This window comes from Pectinophora gossypiella, chromosome 8, assembly GCF_024362695.1.
Source record: "Pectinophora gossypiella chromosome 8, ilPecGoss1.1, whole genome shotgun sequence".
NCBI lineage: Eukaryota > Metazoa > Arthropoda > Insecta > Lepidoptera > Gelechiidae > Pectinophora > Pectinophora gossypiella.
In genome coordinates this window covers 1,569,639-1,582,581 of record NC_065411.1, presented here as the reverse complement: position 1 = coordinate 1,582,581, position 12,943 = coordinate 1,569,639, and the positions used below count along the sequence as shown (strand labels likewise).

General features: G+C 42.4%; 1 protein-coding gene across 2 annotated transcripts in view; it reads right to left on the bottom strand.

The window, feature by feature from the left end:
* Positions 1-12,943, bottom strand: part of LOC126368835 (myosin heavy chain, non-muscle) — a 107,630-nt gene that overhangs the window by 22,754 nt on the left and 71,933 nt on the right. For both annotated transcript variants that reach the window (XM_050012996.1, XM_050012997.1), the window contains exons 10-22: positions 12,461-12,628; positions 11,562-11,708; positions 10,548-10,676; positions 9,841-9,961; positions 9,250-9,483; positions 8,442-8,612; positions 6,096-6,258; positions 5,086-5,224; positions 3,281-3,412; positions 2,482-2,647; positions 1,249-1,352; positions 853-981; positions 2-250 (exon numbers count right to left, since the gene is read on the bottom strand). In XM_050012996.1, the coding sequence (XP_049868953.1) occupies positions 2-250; positions 853-981; positions 1,249-1,352; positions 2,482-2,647; positions 3,281-3,412; positions 5,086-5,224; positions 6,096-6,258; positions 8,442-8,612; positions 9,250-9,483; positions 9,841-9,961; positions 10,548-10,676; positions 11,562-11,708; positions 12,461-12,628 (2,052 nt within the window). The remainder of the gene's footprint in view (position 1; positions 251-852; positions 982-1,248; positions 1,353-2,481; positions 2,648-3,280; positions 3,413-5,085; positions 5,225-6,095; positions 6,259-8,441; positions 8,613-9,249; positions 9,484-9,840; positions 9,962-10,547; positions 10,677-11,561; positions 11,709-12,460; positions 12,629-12,943) is intronic.

Here is a 12,943-nt window from a genome sequence, read left to right as displayed (position 1 = left end):
CCTGCAGATCCCGTTCAAACTGCGCTCTCATGGCTTGCATGTTCACTTCCAGACGCAGCTTCGCGTCCTCGGTGAGCTGGAGGTCGTCTTCTATCTCTTCGTTCTGGACCTTCAACTCTGCTAGTTGCGACTCCAGGGCGCGCTTGGCCTTCTCCAGTTCGTGGACGTTCTTGTCAGCTGTTCCTTGAGTGTTGGCTAGTTCGTCCAACTCTGACTGTAGGAGGCGCTTCGTGCGTTCTAATTCTTCGATCTGTGCAGAGAAGTAGGAATTAGTAGTTATGTAATCAACGTTAGTAAAAACGTTTTTTTTATATTATATGAGTTACTTCTCTTCTATTAAGAGATTAAATCAAACGATATTGTTATTTATGTTCCACTTTTCGGCCAATGGTCATGTAACCAAAGCCGCAACAAATTTAAAAAAAAAAAAATTCAAACGTCTGATTCGGACGGGACTGGAACAACCAGTGCACGGTAACCGCGCCGCGCGCGGCTTGAATTATATCGAGGCCTTCGGCCAATAGCCGTTTGACGTCCATCTACGTAGATAGCATTCCTATCGTTTATTGGTCGAAGCGCTCAATATAATTCGCGCCGCGCGTCATGCAGTTGTCATGCAGACCTGGCAGGGCCTTATTAACCCCTCTGAAGTAAAACATCACCTGGCAAAACAACGCACTAATCTTGTTCACGGGTTAAAAAAAAATATTTGTACACTTTGTGCCTTTTCGGTTTTATTGACCTCTCACACATTTTGTACCTATTTTCTTACCCGATTTCGGGGAAGAAAAAAGGAGTGTTATTGTCATTACTTATGTATACAACAAAGAGTAATAATAGTATCCCGTGTACCTTCTCGGCGGCGTCGTCCAGCTCGCGCGTGAGCGACAGCACGCGCGTCTCCTTGTCGCGCGCCTCGCGCTCCGCCTGGTCGCGCTCCGCCGCGTAGCGCTCCGCCACCGCGCGCTCCTCCGCCACCACCTGCGGCGCAACCACAACACATTATACTCCGGGGAAACATTCACACCACATAGTTTACCTGCAACGAAACTAACGTGGCTACTGCGAGATTTTGTTTACAAAAATCACATCAATGTAATTTTCGCATTATCAGATAAGCCTAATTATTAAATTTTCTTGTGATGTGTTTCTAAATGTCTCTTTTCATGGGCATCGCCTGAAATAAATGCTTTTTATGTTTTTTTTATAAGGCATTAAAGGCATGCGAGTAATCGCCACGAAACATACCTTATCGAAGCTTTTCTGTTTCTTCTCAAGCTCAAGCACTTTGGCGCGCTGCGCCTCCAGCTCGATGTTGGTGTCCTCCAACTCCGCTTGTATCTTCTTCTTGCCTGGAGATCACATAAATAGGATCATCATCATCTCCCTTTTTTCACAAGGTCCGCTTACCTAACCTGAAGATTGGACAGGTCCGGTTTTTTTACAGAAGCGACTGCCTGTCTGACTTTCCAAACCGCGATGGGTTAGTTCACATACCTCCGAAATTGCATTTCTCGGGAATGTGGGTTTCCTCACGACGCACACACACAAATAAGATAAGGAATGGAAACCAAAATAGCCAAAAGAAAAAATCAACGATTGTTGTTTTTATATCCCTCATCCGTGCTAAAGGAAACTCACAAAATGAAAATTAAATCGAAAAAACTGACTCGGACGGGACTTGAACTCGCAACTCCTGTCAAACCGGGACGATTTTCACTTTTTGAAGGAAAGTTGTCTACAATAGGCTAGATGACTAGGTCAAAGATAAATTATAAAATGTTAATCTTCTAGAAAAAGAAGCTAGTCTAAGACGATAAAACATTAATCGCATTTTCCTTTCTGATTTATGAATTTGAATTAAGAATTAATTTACAAAGAATACGACGTATGACCACGCATGCTATAACAAAACCAGGTATGCTCCATCCGGTAAAGCCGTCATTGTTAGCCGTTTGATGACGTAAGTGTTGCCATTCAATTGGTATCTCCAACATTCCAAGGACGTAAATTTTATTATTGAAAATTAAGTGAATTACTCACTAATGTGTTTAATTACTATTACTTGTCACATCATTAAAACTGTAATTAAATCTTTTATTAAAACTAAAAAATTGCACTGCAAAGTAAATTAAAAACATTGGTCGTGAGTAATTTCATTTTTACGAAATGGCAACCCAGGATGTGATGACGTCGCTGGGTTAACCTTGAAATGTTAGCTGTCACTTTTGAGCATACCTGGTTTTCTTATACCATGGGACCATGTTTATTGATGACGTCTTACGTTTGTTTCCGAAATTATTTGCAAATGAAAGTACCGTATTCACGTTTGATAAACAGTATCTCATTTGACTAAACTGTCCCTTTGCCTATGTTATCTGCACATCGAGCAGTCAAATACCTAGGCTAACACTTCGTCCAAAATACAAGGCTTTCCAGATGTTTTTTTGGAATAATCTAGTTATCTGGAAAGGGACTCACTCTTGTCCAGCTTGTCGTTGGCCTGCTGTAGCTCCTCGATCTGCCGGTAGAGAGCCTCCATGTCCTTGCTGAGCTTCTTGCGTTGTTCCTCCAGCGCCGCGGCCGCTTCAGCTTCCTCTTCTGCCTTCTTCTTCGCATCGGCCACTTGCTGAGTCAGCGCTGCCACCTGGGGAGAGAAGGAGTTATTAGATTGTCTAGAAAACTAGGTCTTACGAGACTATCACACATCTAATAGAAGAGACACGTAACTTGGTACGGTTAGTTTGGCATGTCCAGGCTGGTACACCCACCTTGGTACGTCTACCTTGGTACGTCTACCTTGGTACGTTTCACTTAGCACGTTAAGCATGGTACAGTAATGAGCATTATAATGTACCCACTTTAGGGCTCTGTCGCACTAACATATTTGACATTTGGTGAGACTTACAGTTCACTTTGTCAAAAAAGTTAATAATAATAATAATAAAATCGTTTATTTCGGACAAAGTCCATAGAATGTTAGTATACAAACGACTTATAAACTAGTGTTAGTAGGACATTATTCGGGCGATCATGAATACAAATTATAGGGTGTGAAGCTCCATCCACCTTTTTAGAAAGGGGGAGTCCCACCTATCACATAACGTCTTCATAATGTGACATGGTACCAAAGTGTATACATATTAATGTTCGAGACCGTACATCTGTGTATCTTAATACGTCTAGCTTGGTACCTTCGTCTGTCTATTTTGGTATGGCAAAGTATGTACATGCACCTTGGTACATTTAGTTCAGTACTGAACGTGGTACAGCTAGTTACCTGTTTCTCGAAGTTCCTCTTGGCCTCCTCCTCCTCGTCCAGCTGGTCGCGCGCCTGTTCCAGCTGCTGCTCCACACTGCGCAGGCGCGTCTGCAACGCTAGCTTCTGCTTTGTCTCTTCTTCTAGTAGTGCCTGTAATACCAACGTAAATCAGTCGTCATATCGTATTGGTTTTATGGGCGAAAACCGAGCTCATTAGCGGTAACCTATATACCGATATCCAATCCAATTTAAAAAAAATACAATCTAAGTTTAAAAATGAAATCATTTATGTATCGTCGTCAGATGGCAATAAAAACTAATTTAAATTTTGTCTAAACAATGCATGCTAGCAGTTATTTCGTTATAGATACAATGTAATCGATTTATTACGACATACGAACACAGATCCGTTGAGAATTTGAGCATAAATAAGGCAACATTGCACTCAACATCGAAGGCAAAAAGTTTATACAACTACAAACTCAACTTAAAATAAGACTCCCTCAGACATAGTTGTGTATCCCGAGCGACTTCCATCGTGACAAACAAAAATAACTGCTTTATCAAACCGAATCAAGTTCATATTGACTTAATTTGCATCGTTGATGACGAGGAACAATCTTAATGCGCAATACAATACAACAATCTTTTGCTTCTATGCTGTTCTGGGAGCATATAAAAAACATAGAACACGTTCAGCTGCTTCTCTTCCCGGGCATGTCGTAAAAACCGACAGAGGGATTGTGTCCTCTAACATGATGGACTAATGTTATGGGCGATAGGCTGATCCCTTATCACCATAAGGTTCATCATATCCATCTTTGGACTTCGTATCAACAGTGGCTGCAAGTTGTCTTTGATTACTTGTGGCTCTGCCCACCCCATTAGGGATTACGGGCGTGAGTTTATGTATGTATGTATGTATGTCTTAATGCGAATATATTTGGATCATAAATTTATTATACGATGTGAGCGGTGAGAGAAAACAAACTCGAAATAACTTATACCTAACATAACCTTCGTGTTACTTCTTATACTATCGCTAAACCAACCCCCACCCTGCAGGCTTAGCACCGTAAGCGCGCGACTCTTTCTCGCCTCGACATACGTCACCCGTCACTCTCTCACAGTACTACACAAAAAGAGACAGATGATCTCTGTCGCGGCGAAGAAAGAGTCGCTTGCTTACGGTGCTAAGACCTGTAACATAATTATATGGGCCTTTTGTCTATGAATTGCGGCTTTTTGGCGGGAAACGGGACAGTTGCTTTCTTCATTGAATAATCTAAGTAATGAATACGAAGTGGTGTTTTGTGGTTAATGAACGCAGACATTCGCGAGTGTTATTATATCGGAGTATTCAATAAACAAAGTGTATCTGCCTATTTTCGCTTCGTGCCAGGAAGCCGCTTCATAACTCGAAAGTTTATGCGGACTTTTGAGTTAATTCGTTTGGGGTTCGGAGTAGGAGTAGGTCTACTCCGAGGGTGGGGGCTTAGGTTTCATCATCACCTTTCATCATTTCATTAATCATCAAGAAAAAAATACGTAAGACATGGCTGTATGGGCATAGTTCCCTTTGCCTTACCCTTCGGGGAAAACCAAAACAAAAAAAAATGTATATGAATTGCGATGTTGCCGTCTTGTGCCCGTGACATAATTGAGATTGCGTGTGGGTTTCAATCTAGTCTGTAAACCCACATCTGTAACCTTTTATTTTTTCATGACATAACTGATACCTGTTGTGTGTACCGTTTAAACAAATAAATAATATTACGAAGATGTGAGTGCAAGCTTGGGGCAACGTGTAGTGTGGCGGGTACCTGGGCCTCGGAGTGCTGCGCCGTGAGCGTGGCGGCGTGCTTGGCGGCGGCGGAGGCCTTGAGCTCGGCTTGCTCCAGCTGCGCCAGCGCCTGCTCCGCCTCGCTCTGCAGGCGGACGCACTTCTCCGACACCTCCACTCTACGGCACGACTCATGCATTAGCCATAAAATTCTTTGAGGTTTACGCGGTTATAATTAATAAAAACACGTAGTATCGGGTTCTTAGCGCGTTAAATAACGCGCGTTAATTTATCATAATACCGTTAAATACCGAGCGTTAATTTAATACAATACCGTTAAATAACGCGCGTTAATTTAACACAATATCGATAAATAACAGGTGTTAATTTAACACAATATCGTTAAATAACGCGCGTTAATTTAACACATAATACCGTTAAATGACGCGCGTTAATTTAACACATAATATCAGGTTGTTACCGTTTTAAAAAACGCGCGTTACTTCAAAGTGCCGGGTTTTTACCGCGCTAAATAACGCGCGCTAGTTTGACGCGGTAACAACCCGGTATTGTGTAGTTCCTTATCGCACGAAATACTCTACACTTTTCGAATGAGAGGTTGAGGACTAAACACACATACAAGATGTTAGTGACATCGTAATGAAAACTGAGGGATGATTCAGACCATGATTTTGAGTTGATATCAAGTGGCGACGGTAAATTCTACTTGATATTAACTCAAAATCGTGGTCTGAATCATCCCTCAATGTTTTCGTTACGATGTCACTAACACCCTGTTTAAACCTACTTCTTTAGATTGTCTGAATTGAATCTAGCAAGTCAACACAACACATTTCAACAGCTGAAAGCTGATAAGCCGCCTCCGCCGTGGTACAGTGATGATTTTAGTGATATGTCTCCACCGGGATTCGAACCATTATGGGAAAGGGACATTATGGACCTAAACGCCCGGGACCTCCGGATCGTGAGCCCAATGCTCAACCACTGGACCACAGGGGCCGTTATTCAAGAAGTGAGAGGGAGAATCACCTGGCGCGCTCGTTCTCCTGCAGCTTGGCGGCCAGCTCGGCCAGCTGCGCCTCGGCCTGCTTACGGCGCCGCTCGCCCTCGGCCCGCGCCGCGCTGGCACTCTTCAACTCGGTCGCCAAGTCCGCGTTCTCCGCCTCCAGGGTCTGCTTCGCTTTCTCCAGAGCTGGGCGACAAACGAACGTTACAATAACTTCCAACCAGTTACGTCACCAGGGTTGAATGAAGGTCAAAAAACTTAAACATGTATACATTACTGGCGGACACCCTGTATCGCGGAAAATTATTTGTAAATAGTGGTGAAATTATGACCCATTAGTTGTCATAATTATAAAATTTGTGTTCGTAGGTGTTTTAAAATAGAAATAGTGTCTGCGCGCACCTCATGACGTCAGCTAGCGGGGCGCGGGAGCAAGCGCTGCCGCCGCGCCGCTAACACATTCGCCTTGACCATCGTACGACGCGCACACACGCGCGCGCATACTTTGTACTTACATACTTACGAGAATTAAATAGTGTTATATACTTCATTAAAGGCATTTTTATTAGTAGTGTTCTCAAGAACAAATAGTTTATTATATAAGGACGCCACACACAAAAAAGACAACATTATAAAAAAAAATCCGACAAGAAATTCCACTTGATATCAACTCAGAATCATGGTCTGAACCATCCCCCTTAGTATTTGTTACGATGTCTCTAACATCCTGTATAATAGACCAAAAATACCTACAAACACAAATTTTATAATTATGACAACTAATTTCACCACTGTTTACAAATAATCTTCCGCGATACAGGGTTTCCCTAGTGCGGGGTCCACCAGTGATGTATACTTAAGTTTTTTGATAAATAAACATATTCTATTCTTTTCTAATTCGCTCAGTGACCGCACTTTTGCTCTTTGATTGTACGCCAAAACTACTTAGATTATATCAAAACAATTACTAAGTAGCGATTCATGCCGCCTCTCCGGCGACCCGTTGTCCCGGGACATCAGGTGTTGCCAGTAGTCCCTCGCGGAACTAAACGTATTCCCTTCCTCATGAGGGAAGTTCACAGTCTCCACCTCAACGTTGTTATCCTTGGAAATACCGAATTTCACATTCTTCTGCCTCCGCTCCTTCACACCAGCCATAGCTCATAACAAATAAACGTATAAATTTCCGCGTAAATTATCAACAAAAAATTGAAAGTTCTATGTACACCGCAGTTTCGAAAAGTTTTTTTGACGTTTTGTTTTGATTGATTAGTTATTTGTCGGTTTGATGTTCGAATTTGGAAAATGGTCTCGGTTTGTACCAGTGTTTTGATTAAGGAGATTATAATACTACTGTCTTATGGAACAATGATCTAACTAGTAAAATCAGTTACTTTATCCTACAAAACACAAAATTACTATATTTGTATGAATGAAAAAGCAACCTGTGACGTCATAGAAAAACGTGACAAAATGTGGCATTTATTAATACATTTTTCTTTATTATAATTTATAAGTTAAATACAAAAAATAAATATTTTTTGTCAGTTTTATAATTATCTATCTTTATTTAGTAATCAGAATTTCATAATTTATCAAAGATAACCTAGGAAAAAATAAACCTAGAAAACTTCCCAGTTATGCATTGCGACTTTTTATAGCGCTTCTGCAGCGATATAGTCGCTGACCATTTGTACTTTCCACGTACGGCCACGAGCATTAATATGTATACACTTTGATACCATGTCACATTAACTTTTTTGACAAATTGAACTGTAAGTCTCACTAAATGTCAAATATGTTAGTGCGACAGAGTCCTAAAGTGGGTACATTATATTGCTCATGAATGTACAAGCGACAATGATAAGTTTGGATAATACTACGTATAGAACGGCAACTCTACGCTCCCCACCAGCGCCTGAGCTAGGTTTACCTCTCCCCCCGAACATAGTTCAGACTTGAATCGTAGGTGTCAGACGTCACACACACAGATGCGCGTGTACGATAACGTCAATGTGTTGCGTGTATGTAAAACGAGGTTGTTTGTAAGAAGTGTACGGGGTGTGCAGCAGCTAGTTCCGTCCATACAACACAGCGCTTCTGCGGTCCTGAAACGCGCTACCGTAGTTGTCACAGAGCGACCCACGTATACAACTTCCAACGTAACGCCATTGGATCTTCGATCCCTGGTCACAGTCCAAATTTTGGCTAGCGGGATACAATGCTCTGTTCGGTACCCCAAAAACAAGGCGGGACCATCACCTTCGCCTCCAAAACTCGAAACATCCCTTGTGATATAAGTGGACATACCATCTTTTCATCTACGAAATAAATTTCAAATGCCTCGGTAAATAGTATAGTATACTGACCAGCCTTCGCCTTCTTAATCTGCTCATGCTGCTCGTTGAGCTGCTGCAGCTCCTGCGAGTGCTTGTGCCGTTGCTCGGTGAGCACGGCTTCGTGGGACGCCGCCTCTTCCTCTAGAGACCGCTTAAGAACTGCCACCTCTTGCTCGCGCTTCGAACGGAGCTCTTGTTGGGCTGAAAGAGAAGTGAAATAACCAGTGGAGTTATGTAAATCTGTCTAGGCTCTGGATGGTTTAATAAAGTGGCCTAAGTCCAGCAGTGCATGGCCGCCATTGCTAGCCGTTTGATGACGTAAGTGTTACCATTCAATTGATATCTCCAACATTCCAAAGACGTAAATTTTTTTATTGAAATTTAAGTGAATTAATTACTATTATTTGTCACATATATATAAATCATTAAAACTGTAAAAATATGAAAACATTGGTCGTGGATAATTTAATTTTACGAAATGGCAACCCAGGGCGGGATGACATCGGTTGGGCTAACCTTGAAATGTTAGCTGTCACTTTTGAGAACACCTGGTTTTCTTATACCATGACCAGCAGTGCATGGAAAAAGAGTAGAAACTTAAAATCACATTCGTAATCCATATTGGAGTAGAAAGATCCACATGCCATCAATAACAACACAACCCGCAGTGGGTATATCACATTTAGCCTCGTCTCCGCTAGACAACATTGGTCGGGTAACATGTTTCAAACTTGTGTCGCCGATGTTGGACGTCGGCAGACGTTGGAGTGTCGGGCGAAGTCTGCCGACGTCGTACGATGTCTGCAAGGACACATGACTTACGTATGTTGAGACTTACCAGCAGTAGTATCAAGCGAATCCAACAATTCACTCTTGAGGGCCTCAAGCTCCTCGTTAAGGTCTCGTCGCAGTTTCTCGGCCTTGGTTCTGGCGGCCCGCTCGGCCTCCAGGTCCTCGTGTGCGTCTGCCAGCGCGGACTCGGCCTCCCGGGCGGCTTTCTGCGCGGACGCGCGCAAGGCGCCCTCCTCGTCGGCGCGGCTGATCGCTGACGCTAGCTCTTCCTCGCGTTTCGCTGTGAGGGACAGTGTCTATTAGATACTTATGTTTGATCTATATTTCTTAGTTTGATCACACCAATATACATAAATATTGTTTGTGATCAATACAAAGGGATTTGGCGAATCGTTTCGATGTTTTTCTCCAATGATCTAAAGAAGCATCGAGAGCATACTCCGGTCTCTAGAATAGTCCAGAATTATGTGAAACTAATTGAAATGCCGTCTATATTTTTGAGGGGTACGCAAGCACTATCTGCAGTTCATCATAGCGCCTTCCTCCTGCTAACTACTCCTTCACATCTTGTAACTGTCTCTAACAAGCGCTTGGTGCTAGAATGTTCTGCAACAATCTAGAACATTCTAGAACATACCGAGCACGATCTGCAGCTCGTCGAGTTGCGCCTTCCTCTCTGCTAACTGCTCCTTCACATCTTGCAACTCCGTCTCCAATTTGCGCTTGGCGCGGTCTGTTTCTTGACGCAGCTGGTGGTCCTGTCAACACAGATAACATCATCAATATGTGCCTGGAACTCGAGTTGGCAGATACTTCTTCGGAAGACATGCTATCAGGCAGTATACACATGGTCCTTTAAACGTACCTTGATTACAATCTCTGGTATCTTTCGTACTAAGTTGTATACCGTTAGTGTGAAAGAGATGGGATATAATATATGTCTCTTTGCGACGCGATGTTTATTTTTTTTTTTTCATAGAAATCATTTTTCTGTGTCGCAATCGCAAGACATAAGTAAATAATCATATTGTTAGGACTTACCTGTGGGTTCTCTGTCGATTTCAAGCAAAATCGACAATGTTATTTTATTGAGTGCGAGCCCATATCTATGAAACACCATTTTTAGCCTACTATGCGCTGTTTCGACGCCAATGACACAAAGTCATGCGTCGATTCCAGGTTGGCGTACTTATCGAGTATTTTTTATTTCTATCTATCTTATCTATCTACTCAGCCTGTATCCACCCACTGCTAGGTATAGGCCTCCTCATTTTTATTTACATATAACTTAATTCGTGCGGTTTTCAGCAAACTACTTAAAATATAAACTTGTTTCCCACGTACCTTGAGCAGTTTCTCCTCGAGCTCGGCGATGGCGGACTCCTGTTTCGCCTTCAGTTTGCTCAAATGCTTCGCCTTCTCTTCTTCCTCTGCCAACGCTTGCGACAGGTCGTTCGCTCTTTCTTCCAAGAGCTAGAAATTTTAAGTAATTTGTACACATTCACATGAGAACAGGTGCCAACAGCTTGCTGAATGTGATGTCTGACATACTAGTGTCCATATGAGGCATTGCATTAATCTCTGAATCTCACACACCTAATTGTACGTTTATCCTTTGATGTTACTAACAGAGTTCAAAAGATATTTAGTAACAACTATGGATGTAAAAAAATATCCGAAATAAAAGTTTTGAATTTGAGTTGCGCTCACGATCCGGAGGTCCCGGATTCCTTCCTTCTGAGGTCGACATTTCCAGACATAATAGTTAATCAATGGGGTTTGAATTATAAAAGGACATTCGGTCCTACGACTTCAAATTGTAAATCCAGACTAATAATGGTAGAATGCTTGCCTCTCACTTTGAGGTCGCAGGTTCTAATCCACCACAGGCCTCAACCAATGATTGTCGAATTTGTTTTCGAATTCATGTTTGGATCATAAATGATTATCACGTGCGGTGAAGGAAAACATCGAGAGGAAACCCACATTCCCGAGAAATGTATTTTCGGAGGTATGTGACCTAACCTGTATTCGGTTGTTTTTCCCTTCGCGGGTTGGAAGGTCAGACAGGCAGTCGTTTTTATAAAAAAGCGGACCTGTCAAATCTTCAGGTTAGGTAAACGGACCCTGTGAGAAACGGGACAATGCTAGGGGGATGATGATGTGGTATTATAAAGTACATCATCATAGACCCTGCCCAAGCACAGCAAAGTATATGTACAGAAATATCATGTACCCACTTTAGAACCCTGTCTCACTATCATATTTAACATTTAATGAGACTTAGAGTTTTATTTGTCAAAAAAGTTAATGTGACATGGTTTCAAAGTGTATACATATTAGTACTCGTGACCGTACCTTTTTCTCCTTGACGAGCTTCTGGTTGGTGTCCTCGCTGAGCGCCAGGTCTTCCTCCAGCTTCTTCAGCTTGGCGTCGCACTGTACCCGCTCCAGCTGCAGCTTCTGTCGAGCTGCCTCTTCTTCTTCCAGCTGCTCTTCTAGGTCCTACGGACAGTTATATGTTTGAGAAATAAGACGGAATCACGAACGGAATAGACGCTTTTTAGTAATACAAAATTCCTTATATTTCCTGTGTTTCAGCTGTTAATTTTAAAATGAATGAATAACCTGGACAATCAATTTAAATCTAAACGTAAAATTTTAAAAGTGTTATCTAAGATTTCTAACTAAAATTGACGTGTGTTTCATAAAAAAAATAAACTGTCGATTATCCGTCCCTGTCCTTTTCGGCGGGTTAGAAAGTGACGTGTTGTGTTATGCTAGTGGGCTCAGGTTTCTGTGTAAGCCAACCTAACTCCTTTCAGAAGCTCGGAAGCATCCTGGGATTTTCAGGGGCTTCGCAAGCGACCGCAATTCTTTAGAGGATTTGTATCTGTTGTGCTGTTACCCGTGCAATGCAGGATTACATAAGAGAAACCGACAGGTATAACTTTAATAAAGTTAGAAGGCGCTGGAATCACACACAGACGCGCGCGCGCGCGTACACACACACACACACACATCGTTTATTTATATAAATATAACCTTAATTTCTTTGATTTTTGTAATTGTTACTGTTTCCACAAATATGTCCGACGGTACCCTGGCTTCCAAGTCACAAGTTTTCCACTTAGTTTGGAAGTAAGTGGACCATGCTTTGTACCATGTTCCAGTTAAAAATAAGCTCAATGTACTAAACACTGTAACTGTTGACAATAAACTATTTATTATTATTATTATCATCAGAGCGTACATACCTGTATATTGAGCTGCAGGCGTTTCTTCTCCTGCTGCAGCGCGCCGCAGCGCTCCTCCTCCTCCTCGATGCGGCCCTCCAGGTCGTGCAGCAGCTCCTCCAGCTCCTGCTTGCGGGCCGCGGCGCGTGCGCGGGACTCCTCTGCCTCCGCGCATAGCTCCAGTTCCGCCTGGAGGCAGTACAACGTTGCTATACAAGGCATTCTCTTGCACATAGAAGTAACCATAAAAACATGATTCCCCTCAATAAACCGGAGGGGGAATGAAGCATACTCCACCACGTACTCCGCTTTTATTTTGGTATGACAGCTCTAAAAATATTGTCTTCCTTCTCTTACGAAAAGTGCAAGACAGAGACAGAGATACCTTTAGAACTCAGAATTACGCAACAAAAGGGTTCGACTTCATACTTTCGTAAAAAGTAACTTACTTAAATATGAAGCCTATTCTTCTTATCGTGTGGGTTGTGAGGTGGATACCAGCCT